This window comes from Stigmatopora argus, chromosome 10 (genome assembly GCF_051989625.1).
Source record: "Stigmatopora argus isolate UIUO_Sarg chromosome 10, RoL_Sarg_1.0, whole genome shotgun sequence".
In the NCBI taxonomy this organism is placed as follows: Eukaryota; Metazoa; Chordata; class Actinopteri; order Syngnathiformes; family Syngnathidae; genus Stigmatopora; species Stigmatopora argus.
The window spans coordinates 6,405,221-6,420,317 of NC_135396.1; the positions used below are offsets into that span (position 1 = coordinate 6,405,221).

At 38.2% G+C, this 15,097-nt stretch overlaps 1 protein-coding gene across 9 annotated transcripts in view; it reads left to right on the top strand.

The window, feature by feature from the left end:
• The window catches only part of kirrel3b (kirre like nephrin family adhesion molecule 3b), a 141,604-nt gene extending 127,270 nt beyond the window's left edge, over window positions 1-14,334 (top strand). For 2 of the 9 annotated variants that reach the window (XM_077611142.1, XM_077611146.1), the window contains 10 exons: window positions 483-631; window positions 723-850; window positions 1,597-1,723; window positions 6,798-6,898; window positions 7,659-7,869; window positions 9,872-9,979; window positions 10,409-10,492; window positions 10,794-10,909; window positions 11,548-11,634; window positions 12,986-14,334. In XM_077611142.1, the coding sequence (XP_077467268.1) occupies window positions 483-631; window positions 723-850; window positions 1,597-1,723; window positions 6,798-6,898; window positions 7,659-7,869; window positions 9,872-9,979; window positions 10,409-10,492; window positions 10,794-10,909; window positions 11,548-11,634; window positions 12,986-13,447 (1,573 nt within the window). In that variant the 3' untranslated portion in view covers window positions 13,448-14,334. The remainder of the gene's footprint in view (window positions 1-482; window positions 632-722; window positions 851-1,596; window positions 1,724-6,797; window positions 6,899-7,658; window positions 7,870-9,871; window positions 9,980-10,408; window positions 10,493-10,793; window positions 10,910-11,547; window positions 11,635-12,985) is intronic. The other 7 variants (XM_077611143.1, XM_077611144.1, XM_077611145.1 and 4 more) reach the window with 7 other exon arrangements.
• Window positions 14,335-15,097: the final 763 nt, after the last annotated feature.

Genomic DNA, 15,097 nt, shown 5'->3' on the forward strand with positions numbered 1-15,097 from the left:
GATTCAATAACATCCAGACAGACTAATGACTTGTGATACTTCAAGGTTAGTCGCGCTCTCCCCAACTGCGATGACTCCTTTTTGAAAGTCAAATGCTTACCTTTATCTGCAGTTTATATAAGCATTTCACCATTCTATGCTCTATTGGCTTTTGGAGTTGGATGGTAGAATGGGGATTTTGGGGGCCAATAATGTGCGCTAAAGGCTTTGATCCAAAGATGGCACCCCCCCAATTCACCCTCTGGAGAGCAATATCACTAGAGGAAGGGAGGAAGCTGATCAAGCATTGTGTGGCTATTATTCAGGGATAATACACCCTGTCTACCCCGGATCAGATAAAGCACAAGGACAGAGTAGTTCTTAGATGAATAGCTTCTTTCCCATCCTGGGAGAATCATCCATTCTCAGTGTGCAATGCACCACTTTGCAACCCTCACCCTTCAACAGTCACGAGGCTTTCTGATTTGAATTGTTCTCACCAGGTGGGCCAAAGGAGGAAGTACAATAACAGATGTCTCCGGTGACACTTATGAGGTGATCGTGGACCACTCTTTCTTTACGGAGCCCGTTTCCTGTACGGTGACCAACCACCTCGGAAGCACAAACGTTAGCCATAATGTCGATGTCTACTGTGAGTGCTAAATGCATCAGTGCGCAACTATAGCTTTCCAATGTTTTCTTTCATAATGCCTGATGATTCTGCCCATGATTTTTTCAAACAGTCGGGCCTCGCATGGCTGCAGAGCCACAGTCCTTGCAGGTGGACCTTGGTTCTGATGCTGTATTCAACTGTGCCTGGACAGGAAATCCTTCTCTGACTATAGTGTGGATGAAAAGGGGCTCTGGAGTGGTTAGTGTTTTTTCTCTTAAAAGAAATTATGTTTTAAATGCTGGGAAACCTCTCAATTGTGTTGAGTTCAGTGAGTTTTATACCCATATAGACAATATGGTCACATAAATTTGTTGTTAGTAAACTTCTACGTGTCCGGATATTTACTTTGTGTACAAAAAACTCAAAACTTGATTCTTTAGAGTATAACCCCATTATATCTGACCCTTCTTTCAAAAAGGGTCTAAAGGAGTCGAAACAATGTGTGCAGAGTTCATCTTTTAACACTCAGAGTTGAGTTTTGTCGAGTTGTTGTGTAATTATATACACGTTTCCTGAAAATTCTACTAAAATATAATTGCATTTCTTCACAAATCTTCGACTCCAGAGGTTCAACTGTGTATGAAATTTGGTAGAAGTAGCAAATTAAATCAATGTTCTACATAGGAACTTAATCTTTTAGTTTTAATTTTTCCTCAAATCCCCTTGGCCTTTTTTAGCCTTGATCCCCAATTCCGACTAATTCTATCGTTCCTTCTTAACATGGGTTGACAAGATGAACCTCTTTATTCCACTAAGGTCAGAACCCAAATTGGATTTTAATAATTGAGAAGAGGTGCCCTTTATAGTTTCTAAAAGTCCACATGCTGCTATGTCCCAGCCCTACACATATCCAAAAATGCAAACAATCTTTGTAAATTTCATTTATTATTATTTCATAGGTGGAATTGTCTATTGACTTTTTATTTTTCTACTATTTCCTATAGGTTCTTAGCAATGAGAACCTTCTAACACTGAAATCCGTGCGTCAGGAAGATGCTGGGAAATATGTATGTCGTGCTGTAGTTCCAAGAGTTGGCGCAGGAGAGAAGGAGGTTTCACTCACTGTGAATGGTAAGCCCTTTACAATGCGAAATTATTAACTAACTTACTTGTGGAAATGAGGATAACAATCCACACATCTGGTAATATAATTGAAAAAAAATTATATATATATTTTGTGTGTAGCGCTGTTGTGCGCCCCCAAATTGATTGCGCCGTGGGTGGTCACTCACATTGCCCATAGCAAAAACCTTGCATGCACCTTTCAATTTGTTAAAATCAGCATGAGTTACACAGGCACAATTATTTTACAAAGCAGTGACTGACTAATGATTATTACCCTTGGTTGGAGACCCAGCTGCCCCAAAACAAATGACTTCATTAGCACTGCTTGATAGTCCTGGAAAACAGCACTGTGCCATTGACTCCTAGGTGTTTCTTTTTTGTCACGGGTCCATGTCAAAGCAGTCCCAGAAGATAATAAAAGTGAAAGAAATAATGCAGCTGAAAGAATATGGTTATTTTTGCTAATCTAAGTCATGATGTGTACTTAAGGCGAACAATGTACCATTGTACATTTTGACAGCCAGCAAAAGAGTTTGCCTGTAAGCAACTACGATGTCCTGATTCGAAGATGAAAATGCATCAAGTAGAAAGGATTTTATGTGAGGATTTCCGTTTTCAAAACTCAGACATTAACTTTGCATATCAGAAGAAATGGAATACAAGAATTCCCCTGTAGCACCAGATCAAAACTGGTACTTTCTATGAACCGCCAGAAATATGGTTGGAAATGAAAGCAGAAGAGGCATCAGGCAAAGTCATGACTAATTCCATTGTTTTGACTTCATTGAAATTTACGAGCGGCCTTCCTTTCTATAGCCTCAATAAGTAAACAGAATACATGATGAAAACAACGCAAAAGCAGATGGATTGTTTTAATTAGGATTATAATGGAGCACATCTCCAAGCATCCTCGGGAATGAAACAAGAAGCAGCAGATTATTTTTATGTTGTCTCTGCAAAATGCGCCCCAGTGAGATCTAGATGTCTTTCTTGTAGTTTTTTTTTCCTCGCACTTCGCTGTGTTTAACTCTGCCTTGCCTGAATTAGTGTTTGACATTCAAAACCCTCCCACATTAAATTTTTGCCTTCCAGAACTGTTTGCCAAATCTCGAGGCAATTTGATTGTCCAATGTTAAAAGGATAATACAATTCTTTTCTTAACATGGAAATGATTGTCATGACACAGTGAATACATTTTGAATATGTAGCAAGCATCTACAAATAGCTGGCAGACCTACAATCGTATCTTCTTCAAAACATTTATATATATAGATATATACATGTATGTATGTTCTGGTAAAGATAAAACAAACATGTTTTTTTTTAATTTTCACATTGATGTATGAAGAAGAAGACTGACAGACAGTGTAGTTGTAGAGACATTTTATTAACTTCAAATCCCAAGAAAGTTTAAGAAATTCTGTTGGTAAATAAAGTAAACCCCAAAAATGTGATTCCCTTTCCAAGACAGTGGTGAGAAAAAAAAGAAGAAACAAACTATTGACTTTGTCTGTTTAAAAAAATGAAAATCTTCGGTGCAATATACATACTACAAGCAACCACTAAACAAGTTCAATGGGCATTCTACAGCTCCGATACAATTGTCTAGAGAAAACACAGTCAATAGTGTAATGTTCAAATCTCTACTGCACATATTACTAATCTTCCACTACGTATTGTTTATTTTCCCTGCAGTGATCCTCCAAGCCCTTCGCCACTTCATTTAAATTGCATGTGTCATTACATCTCTCTCCTTCCTCTCTGGCACTATTGCCATCTTCCATAGTAGCAAAACACATAGACACAAGGATTGCTGTTTTTTCCCCTGGGGAAGACTGTAATTTAATTATAATCAAACAGCTAGCAGTGGAGCCAGTTTGTGTATGAGTCACTAATGGATACATATTGCTTACTCTCCTCACCGTTACAATGAATTTGTTCCTCCTGCACCTAAAATGAGGGTACAAGGGAATACACAGTCAATAGTGTAATGTTCAAATCTCTACTGCACATAATGCACTGAATACATTCATTGTTGTTACTTATATAAAACGTGATAGCAATATATTCCATGCACTCTGTTACAAATTATTGAATAGTTTTGTTTTTAAGATTGTAAAAAAAAGATTATATATATTATTATACATGTTAAATAGATTGAGGACTAATATTTGCCGAAATTCAGAGGAAATCAAACCTACTTTTTAAAATTGTTTTTAAACATTTTTCATTTTAAGAAAAAGAATGTCATATGTTGTCCAGCCAAATGATAAACAACTGAAAGTACATTCCGTGTGTGAATGCCACAGTACCCATTAATATATCCATTTATTTCTGACCTACTTTATTCTCCCAACTCCACATGTGTTGGGCAAATAAGTATGCATAATGGTGAAGCTCCACCAAAGGTAAGAAAGTCTGTAATCACAGGAAGACAACGGGGAGCTTCAGACCATGACACACCTTCCCCTTTTGATTACACCCCACAGAGCATAAGACAAATATAGATTTTTTTTCTTCTTGCCAGATAAATTTTATTCTCTCAGTTAATGGGATTGTAAGTCCTCTTTAAACATATTTAATGCTGCATGTGGAAGAAAATAGCTGGTGCATTTTTTTATGTGTATGTGATAGATTTTCACATGAGATACTGTTGCGATGAGATTATTTTTTATGTGTACATATATTTAAAAGGCGGCCCGGCGGCTCAGTGATTTGCGTGTTGGACAGGTCTGGGGTCCTGGGTTAGATCCCAGTATTCCAACTACATTACACATGAAGTATTTGCCTTTATTTTCTAAATTAAGAAATGTTTAAAGAAAATTATTATTATAAAGGATTAAATTTTATAAATAATAATAATGCAAGCCACATTTCTACTTAACTTAATATCCCATCTGTTAAATGAAACTGTTTTAGGAATTTTGGTGAGTTAGTATCCCACTAGTTGTCAGTGGTCTCTTTTTAAGAGTCGTACAATTCCTCCACTTTATGCGCTGCTCTGTTTCAAAAATAATGATTTTCCGTCTTCTTGCAAAAGAACAAAAGGTATCTAGTCTAAAATCAGTTATGGATTTTGGTAATAAAACTATGTATGTGCAAGACAAAAGTGATGCCCTTTCAACACTCACTGAGAGAATGTATAATGAGACTGCAATGTGCCTCAATTAATGACCAACTATTCACAACACTGATAGCCTCTCCTGCTACCCTGTTGTGAGGCAGTGCCTCCCGCTGCCATGATGAAAAGATGTGTTTTGTTTTTTTGTTGCTTGATATGCCGACACACTTTTAACGTGAGACACGCAGATAAGCCTAATTATGCTTTTCATTTGCTGGTCATATCCCCGGAATAGATCCTCTTTAGTTGAGACCACCAACCCTTTACAGCCTGCATGAAATTGTTCCTATTTACATGGTGGAATCTATGAACACACGTGATTTATGTAAGGCACAAATAAATACATGAATGGAAAAATTGATATGTAACTGTACTTATGTCGTTAGAGCAAAAGTTGTTTTCGCTCATTGACACGATGCCTCATGCAACACCCTTCAAAAGATTCACTTCAAACCTTAACCATCACAAAAAAACATACTAAATGTGTGATGTCCTTGCATTTTCTGATAGAATAATCTCATCCTGTGTTCAGCATAAGGAGAAGGAAATGTGAAGGTGTCACTGAAGGTTCTTTTAGAAATGAAACACTTTTTAGTAAGGAGAGGGTAAATAGATTAAATACAGCAGTTGAATCTTCCTCCAATGAACTGACTTTTGCATTTATTAGTAAAGAGCAGAATAATATTACACTGATAAAAACACAAAAAGTAGACATCATCCCTGTTTATGTAAATGAAAAAGTAGCATGAAGTACTGGCACCTTTTTCTAGTTGTTTTTCCATGGAGGACTAATTATAGGACTCTTCAGGGATGATGCAGGACAGCAGGCTCATTACAAAAATAAATCTTGTCTTAAAAACTCTTTGGACTGCATATATAACTAATCACAGATAACCAAACTGGGTGGAAGCAATTGAGTCAAGTGTAGTCATCTGGTGTAAATCGCCCACAGAGAAGATGGAAGGCTGGCCACTCACTAATTCTATGCCACTCTTGTTAAAAAAAACCTTTGAGATCCTTTTAATAGGAGTTCAAAGGTATGCTTAAGAAGCCGTTGTGATGTTGCGCAAATGTTTTTATAAGGTTGAGTGGCTATTTAGCAACCATACATTGGTCAGATACTTGAATAATTAGTAGTTTATCGACGTTACAATAACAACTACTGTAAATCTGATTGATTATTTTACTTCCATTTTTTTTTATGTCAAATGGGTATTGCACACAACCAACAAACCACATACAGTACATGACAAGCATAACTTAAAGATAACTTCTATATGCAGGATGAAATGCTTTGGGGATAAAGCCATTACTAATTTACATATAAATCTCATACACTGTAATTTAGGCTCTGATTTGATCACAATAATGGTCTGTTTTGCCTACATTTCAAGGGAGTGCATTATTCTTGTGTTGTAAATCATTTCATCACATGCAGGTCAAATCTTCTTCAGATGTGGTCAAACACGGTGGTTTGTTATCACCCAATAGGCAATATATCTTCAGGCGGCTGTTTTTTCCCGATTACGCCATGAAGTACAGCACCAATGTCGCCCAGTACGTTTTCTTTTCAGTGCTAAAAATATCAAAGACCATAAATAAAAATAATAATAATAATAAAATATTGATCTTGAATGAAGTCGTTTGCCCTTCGTTCGGTCCCTGCATGTCCTTGAGTAGACAATACATTGGGGAGGAGACATTGCAATACATCTTTTCAATGAAATGCTGAACTACATAGCACGTCATCCATCAAAATCTTAACAAAGCTAAACAGTATTCAACCTGGTATTACTCTGAAGATACTGCAATTAGGGAAAATTATCCTTAATTTTGGGGGAAAAATGTTGCATGTAAACCAAACGTGTTTTGCTTGCTGTTTTGTTTCCACTTTCTAACCCAATATTTGATTAGTACCCAAAATAAGTTGGTTCATAATAAAACATGTTTGTTTTGCAGGGCCACCGACCATTTCGAGCACTCAGACACAACAAGCCTTACATGGAGAGAAAGGACAAATCAAATGTTTTATCCGGAGTACTCCACCTCCAGACCGAATTGTAAGTACATTTAAACTAATTCAACTTTACGAAAATCAATTCATTTACTCATGTTTGTTTCATCTGTGAAAGTGGTGGGAAAGGGTTGAATACCATTACAGTTCTATGACAAACATTTATCACCACATGAAAGGTTAAAACCGTTGTGTCTCGTTTGATTTGCATGCTTACTTTGTTGTGGGCTCTCAACAAGATCCATGGATCTAATAAAAAGAGGCTGCTCTCAAAGCTCTGAATATTAATGTGCATGACATACCTGTGTTTTTGAGTGTGGGCATGTGTGTGCGTTGGTGGATGGCTGTGTGTTTGTAACAGCTAATGATTTGGGAAATGTACTTTAAAAAATGTATTTTTGGCTCAGGGTCCTCTGGTTTGGATTAGATACTATCAATATGGTGAACCGGTTTTATTTCTCAAATCCAGCTACAACATAGTCTGCAATCACATCACATATACCAACCAATGAAATGTCAAGGTATCCGAAGACGTCCCTGATTATGGCTAGAGATCATTTATGTGATTTGGCAGTCCGTTGAATGACCTAGAGATTCCTTAGCACCAATGTCTCAGGGTCCTTGATTATTTTTACAATGTCACATTTTATTTAACTTAAAATAATTTTGAGTAGGATAAAAGCTGAGTTGGCACACAGAAAGACCATTTACTGTTTCTTCAATGACTACTATGTTCTTGTGCGCATACAGCACATGTTTTGTTCAATACAGACATTCCCTTTATCTCACACAATATTCCTTCTCAGGCCTGGTCCTGGAAAGAAACTGTATTGGAGTCTGGGACGTCCGGTCGCTACACAGTAGAGACGGTCACCACAGAGGAAGGAGTCCTCTCTACACTGACAATGAGTAACATTGTGCCAGCTGACTTCCAGACCATTTACAACTGCACTGCGTGGAACAGCTTTGGCTCAGACACTGAGATCATACGCCTTAAGGAACAAGGTGGGAGCCAAGGTGGGACAGGTTCCATCTTCTTTTTCTACAAATAATGTGGAGTCAAATAATAAAGACAAACGCTAAGCGGTGTCTTGCATGTGTTGTTGTCATCAGCGGAAGTGATTTACTCAGTTTCGTGACGTCAAGTCATGATAACTGTGGCTTCCCATTGGCCCCTCCCTGAAAACATATGGATCCAATTAATACATCCAAAGGGGTTGCATCATCCATCAGATTTTTATCAGGCAACATTTAGTCCGAAAGATGTTGTGAAAGATTAGTAAACCAAGACCAAAGCATTATATATTTTTATCTAGACTTGACAGGTTTCCAAAAAAACATGGAGCAAATTATTTTCTCAGTAGTATCATCTAAACCACAGTAAACAGATCTCCTGATTTTAAAATATTACAAATGGGTGGAACAGAAGATGAATAAATTGATATTATACTGTATGGTCTTACAAGCCCCACACAACAGCGGTAACTGTAGCCAACACACTGACAGAATGTGCACTTAAGTGACTTGGAGATGTTCTTCACAAGGGCACCTCTCCCGTTAGATTTTATGCACATCAAGGGAACCAAACATGAAGGGCTTTTGGTCACAGGGCTCTTTTTAAACCACTTTTCTACAGCTGTTCTAGCAATTATGCCCTGGTGTTTGTGTTAAGATAGCCCTTAATAACATCCCAAATAGAGACATTACTTTCTTTCTTTGTTAAGAGACCCTTTTAAAAATTAATACCGCTATCTGTTGACCTTTCCCTCCCTACAACGGGGAAGGTTGTTTTGTCTTCCCACTTATCACAAATGATAAATTATAAGACGCTTATGTGCAAGTGACATTGACCAATGGAGACATTAAACAGCCTTTAATGGTGTGGGAAGAGCACTTGGTTGTTTGGCTTCAGTTTAAAATTGCAGGGAGGTCATAAATGTGGGCAACTGCCCTTATTAAAGTGTTTGATGAGGACCTTTAATGTTGGAGATGTTTGCCCGCAGGTCTAAGATCTTGCCCGTCCTCCAGTGTACTACTCATCTGTTCACATACACATAAGGGCTACTTCCGTTAAACCAATACACACTGGCACACAACAGCCTTCTGGCTACTTTAATACTAAAAAAAATGATAATAATTAGGCACAAAATACTTGGATTGCACCAAAACTTCAGATGTTTACCATAATAAGAATACAGTTATGATTTTTAAATGAGTCCCCAATGTGTGTATTATTATTTATAATATTATGTAAGATGATTGATAATGATTGATTTCAGCATCCTATTGGAATGTTGTAACACAAAAAAATCAGAATGTGAGTTATGTTATATAGCCAACTTTTTGTATTTGAATATTATTTGTATTGAGTGAAGCTGCAGATTGCTGCTTCTCTAATTTCCACCAAGATATAACTAAAGTCCTTACTGCAAGGGTGTCAGACTCGGGTTGGTTCGCGGGCCGCTTAAACGTCAACTTGATTTCCCGTGGGCTAGACCATTTTAGATATATTTAGATTTTTTTAAATAAATTGATTAAAAGAACTGGATTAAATGCCCTGAATATTCAGTTTTTTATAGATCTAAAACAATGTTTATTTTAGCTTTTTTTATATTTTACAAAATGATTTTTGAACTAAAAACACAGAAAAAATGGATTAAAAAATTACAATTATTGATTTAAAAGGGGGAAAATCAAGAAATGCATACATCAAGAGATGCAATACATCTATACTCTTTATTTTAATTTGATCCTAAAACAGAAAGTCAGCACTCATGATTTACTTTCCCGGGCCACACAAAATGATGCGCCGGGCCAGATTTGGCCCCTGGGCCGCCACTTTGACACAGGAGCACTGCATGACTAACTACATTATCTATTGGATTCCAACTCTTCCTACTAGCTTATCTGTGCATGACCTCTTGTTATCAGATATTTGTTTAATTGTCAGGAATTACTTTATTGTTGTAGATACATTCTTATCTATTTGTTTTGTTTTTTTGTTTTTGTTTTTTAACAGAGTCTCTTCCTGTGGCGGTGATCATTGGCATTGCTGTGGGAGTTTTTGTGGCACTCATTGTCCTCATGGGCACCATCGGCGCATTCTGTTGCACCCGCTCCCAGAGAAGTATGTTTACTTGTAATCATCACACCCCTTAAAATCATGCATGCCGATGCTACATTGAGCCCATCATCACACTTAGTGTCCATCTATTGTCCATCTGTCTTGTTTTTCATTAACTCAAACAAAAGCTGCTATTGAAATGAAGATAGGAGACAAATTGTCACATTCAGAGAAGATGAGATCCCTTCTTGAGATGGACATCTTTTTGGTGCTGCAAAGATAATGAGTCAGATTGTGATAAGGACTCATTTCACGCAAACTCAGTGTGGCCGCATCACATTTGAGGCTATTTGCATCATGCGCTATGTTCACTGCCACCCACCCATGTACCAAGTGACTCAGGTTTGAGACAGTCAGCAACTGTCTCTTTCCAAGAAACGAACAAACTGTGCTACGGGTCCCTTCAGCATGTCTATTGTGTGTATACTACAGAGGAAGCGCAGCTGGTTATGCCCTCACTGCCCGTCTCCATCTGTACTCACCAGAGAGAACTTGCAAGCAAAATTAAAACAGAAAGTAAGATTTTATCTGACAGTATCATCAGCATTGTCCCTTACACAATGAGCAACCATGGAAGGTTGTGCAAGATTGCATATGTATGCAGGACCAGATAATATTGTGTTGCCAGGAAACTAGAGATTATTATTATTTTATTTTTTTTATTTTGGGGGGGGGGGGGGGGGCGCTATCACAAACCAGGGATGTCAGTAAAATCTGTCATACTGCAAACCGTACTCTGGGAAATTGGAATGTCAACAAATATAAAATGGTGTTTATGCAAGCTGATTGAAATAAATGTTCCATCTGTTTCTGACAGATCTGAAAGGAGTTGTGTCTGCAAAAAATGACATCCGAGTAGAAATTGTCCACAAAGACCATAATGCTGCAAGGGAAAATGAAGAGCACGCATCCATGAAACAACTGATGGTGAGTGTGAGTGTCACAGTATACTACTTTTTTCCTTTTTTTCATAGTCTGTCACAAAAAGAATCCTAGAAAATTCAAGTTATGTAGTTATGTATGTGCTTTAACAAGATAGCATTATGCACTATTACAGGCTAAACTGTGGAAATAATTATTTTTATGAGTAAGGATGTAACAAAAAGACATGTAGTCGAGGCTTAGAGGCTAAATTTGTCGATATGAGGTTCAAGGCAATACTGTTTCTGGTGTTTATTCTAAATGGCTAATCCTACAGTGGGTGCACTTGTATAGCTACATGCCTGCAAGACACAGAAAGGCCCATTTTGGAGCTGTACCAGGATTAAGGCTTTTGTGCATGTTCCTCAGGGGTGCGGGTATGTGAAGAAAAGGGGGGTTTGAGCTTCGCTTCTTTCACTGCACAAAAGCGAGCTCAGCCAACTTACAAAATTGTACGTACTTTGTGAGGGGAAGATTTTGTGCAAGTATACATTATTAATGCTACCTGCCAGCATCAGGTGAAGCGGTTCGTCTAGTATATTAAAAAGAAAAGTGCAAAAAAAGTTTTTTTTTTCCAATCTATAATCTTCTCTTTTACTTTGAATAGAAGAGTTTCCATAAACACTCAGTCTTTGCGTTTTTTCATGCAGGTGGAACGTGGGGATTTTCAGCAGGAGTCTGCACTGAAGCAGCTGGAGGTTCTGCAAGAAGAAGAAAAAGAGTATCAGCACATTAAGGTACAATTCTTGATCAATGACAACATGAAGGCACTAAAAGCAGTCATGGTGAGAGTAATGCCGTTGGGCTTGAAAGTCAGCTTTAATAAAGAGACAAATGCTCTGATGTCTCACCTGCTTTTTTCCAATGATTGGTCCTGAGGCAAAATGTGCCGTGCAGTTCTTGTTTTATTAATCAGAGGGTGGTTCCGTATATTTGCTCCTGACTTGCCCTTAATATGAGAAAGATGATTCATTTTCGATATGGAGTATAGATGTGGTAGGACTATACTTCCCAAAGCACAGTAGTCTGAAAGAGGTTACGGGTATTCATTAACCTGTCACTCGTCTCTAAGTAGTATTCTTCAGCTTTTAAATTAAATTGCACACCCCACTCAGTATTGGCTTTAAGTATTTTATTACTACTATTTTTTTAGAGGCTCAAGGAACATTGTAATTAAAGTATTAAAACAAAATTAAATTAAATGTGTGCGTTAATTAATATGTGCAGATTAATTGAGTAGCTGATTTTTCTAGAGAATTATTCCCTTTTAATTGTTACAAAAACCTACATGCCAAAGCGAAGGAGAGTTAGGTTCTTGTAACCATTGCAAACTTGGGAGAATGCCATGTGTTTTGATCAAAAAAGCAATGTGTTTTTTTGGTGTTAACCTGCTAACCTGGTTTTCTCTGGGGCTAAATTTATTTCCACACTATGGCAACAGGTGTTAGGGTGAAAGGTGGTGGGGGGAGAGTAAGAGATAAAAGGCAGGCGGAAACAATCTCCGTGTATGCCGTCTGATACTGACAAGCCTAACAAGTATCCCCTCCCGCTGTCTTGCTCTCATTTCCCACTTCATGAGTGTTCTTCTTTTGGGATTTGACTCTTACTATGCTTGACATTCACATCCATTCCTATGGGGATAACTCACACATATTCATGCCTGTGCCCTAACTGGACCCTCGGCAACAGCGCGTTGCCTACAACCAAGCACACAAACGATGGCACCGCTGTAAGCACAAAAGTCATTTTGATGCAAAGCCTGCATGATAATACAGAAATGGCAATGTGTTTGGCTCCAATTAAAGATGGTGTGTGATTAAACTTTGCACTGACACATCGAATACCAAACTGTGAATCATTACGCACTGCATAATTAGCAAAACATATGGTTTTAAGGTTTGAATCCTAACACCTGGTTTGCCGCGATTCGCTTGTCATAATTTATTCATTTATTCAGCCTTTCGAGTGGTAATTAGAGTTTGACCGTGAGTTCTGTTAAGCTTTCTATATATTATATACATATGTATATACATACATACATACAACCCTAGAGAAGAGTAATTTCCATTACATTCTCTTTCCCAATAGGACCCCACAAATGGCTACTACAGTGTCAATACCTTTAAGGAGCATTCTACACCAACCATGGCAGGGAACCAATCCACTGAGGGGAGGAATCCAACAAATACAAGCACTCTGGGAAAGCAGCGGGTTCCAACAGGCATGTCCTTCACCAACATCTACTCCACTCTGGGAGCAGGCCCTAATCGCCTGTACGACTACAGCCAACGCTTTGTGTTGGGCATGGGCAGCAGCTCCATTGAACTCTGCGAGCGGGAGTTCCAACGTGGCTCATTAAGCGATTCCAGCTCCTTTATCGACACACAGTGTGACAGCAGCGTCAGTAGCTACAGTAAGCCAGATGGCTATGTGCAGTTTGACAAAGACAGCAAGGCATCAGCATCCTCTTCCTCCCACTACTCCCAGTCCTCATCTCAGAACTCTGACCTAACACGGCCCCTGCAGAAGCGAATGCAGACCCATGTCTGACAGGGAAGAATTTGGGGGATGTTGTTAAATCAGGGTGTGAACCAGACTTTCCCATGAAGCTGTACATTTTAAAGGAGGTGCAGAAGACAGATGGCTTGATAACTTTACATTTTTTAAGACTTGAATGCAAAATGTCTTCAAATCTGGGTCAAGAAGCCTTATTTGGCCCTGTTGCTTAATAACACATTCTTTTTGAATCCGTAATCTTGGATAGTGCCACAGTTGTGATATTTGCCAACACAGAGAGAACCCAAACATGGAGTTTACTAGACAGACTGGCCTGCTGTTGTAGGAACATTGATTATCATTCTACAAAGAAATGCTTTCTTGTATTCTTATTAGTGGTGGACTGAAAGAGTACAAGTGTGAGTTATTTTTCCTGCTCTTTTAGTATGTTTGTTGTTTCAAGCACAACAACTGAATGTGCATGAGGTTGCCAGGTGTTGCAATGGCCATACAACACCCATCACCGCCCACTACCTCCCTTTGGCATCTTGTGTATTGCTAAAGTGCAGTAACACTTGCCTCTCCACATGCCCTAAGACATGTTAAGAGCAAGATCTGTATTTGGGCCAAAGAGGCATGAAGATGAAGAAGGGCTGACACCACATTTCAAATCAAATTCTTGAGTTTTACATTGACACAAGTGTCAGTGTACATATTGTATATGATTGTAAATTATTTTCTCAAGAGACGACATTGCTTTACGTGGTCTCAAAAAAATAATAAACTGTTGTCAAGTGAAGTGTTAAAACTGAAACACGTATTGTGTATGAGCGCTTCTCTTGACCTGCAAGGATATTCTCTATGGTTAAACCAAATGCAGCCTGTGAACTCATTTGTCCACTTAAGCTGTACAAGTCATTATCCATAAATGTTGAAGTGAATTGTAAGCATATGGTCATGATCACTCTTATTTTTTGGGATATATTGGTGTGTTAAGTGTGTTACAGATTGAACAGGAGCTTGATGCTAAGATGTTAGTGCCTATCACAGGAGTCAAATTCACAAAACACTTCTTGTTTAACTTAGCGGAATATGTAAGTAATCCTCCCCTTATTTATACCTTAAATTGGTTAAGCAGGTTTCATTCAAATTAAGATTTAACTCCCAAACTTCATTAATTCAAGTGTTTTCTCTCTTTCTCTCCTCAATTCCAGGGAGCAAAATTTCCATAGTCTGGTCTTGTCACTTGAGGCATTGATTCTGAAAATGACAAATGCTTAAGCCTTGGCAGACATCTGCTGAATGCTTGAGTGCTTTTGTTTTATTCAGTTTTGCACTTTTATATGCTAAATTTTGATTCATTCAGTTGAGAGTCATAAACAAAAACAATCATAAACCAATGTTTTAAAGTGAAACTCATGTGGATGTTTTGGGTTTCTGCAGTGCAAAACATTAGAAAAGAAGTTAAAATATAAACAAAGACAATCAGCAGTAATAATGTTGCCACTAATACACCTGTGAGTCGTTGGACATGATATTGTTGATTCATTTTCAACACTGCTTACCCTTGTCAGGGTCGCGGGGTGCTGGAGTGGCTGAATTCAAAAGCAAGGCAAACTACATCCTAGAATAGTCGTTCGTTAGTCATAGGGCACACATTGAGCCAGACAACCATCTGTACACGCAACCACACCACCACCAAGC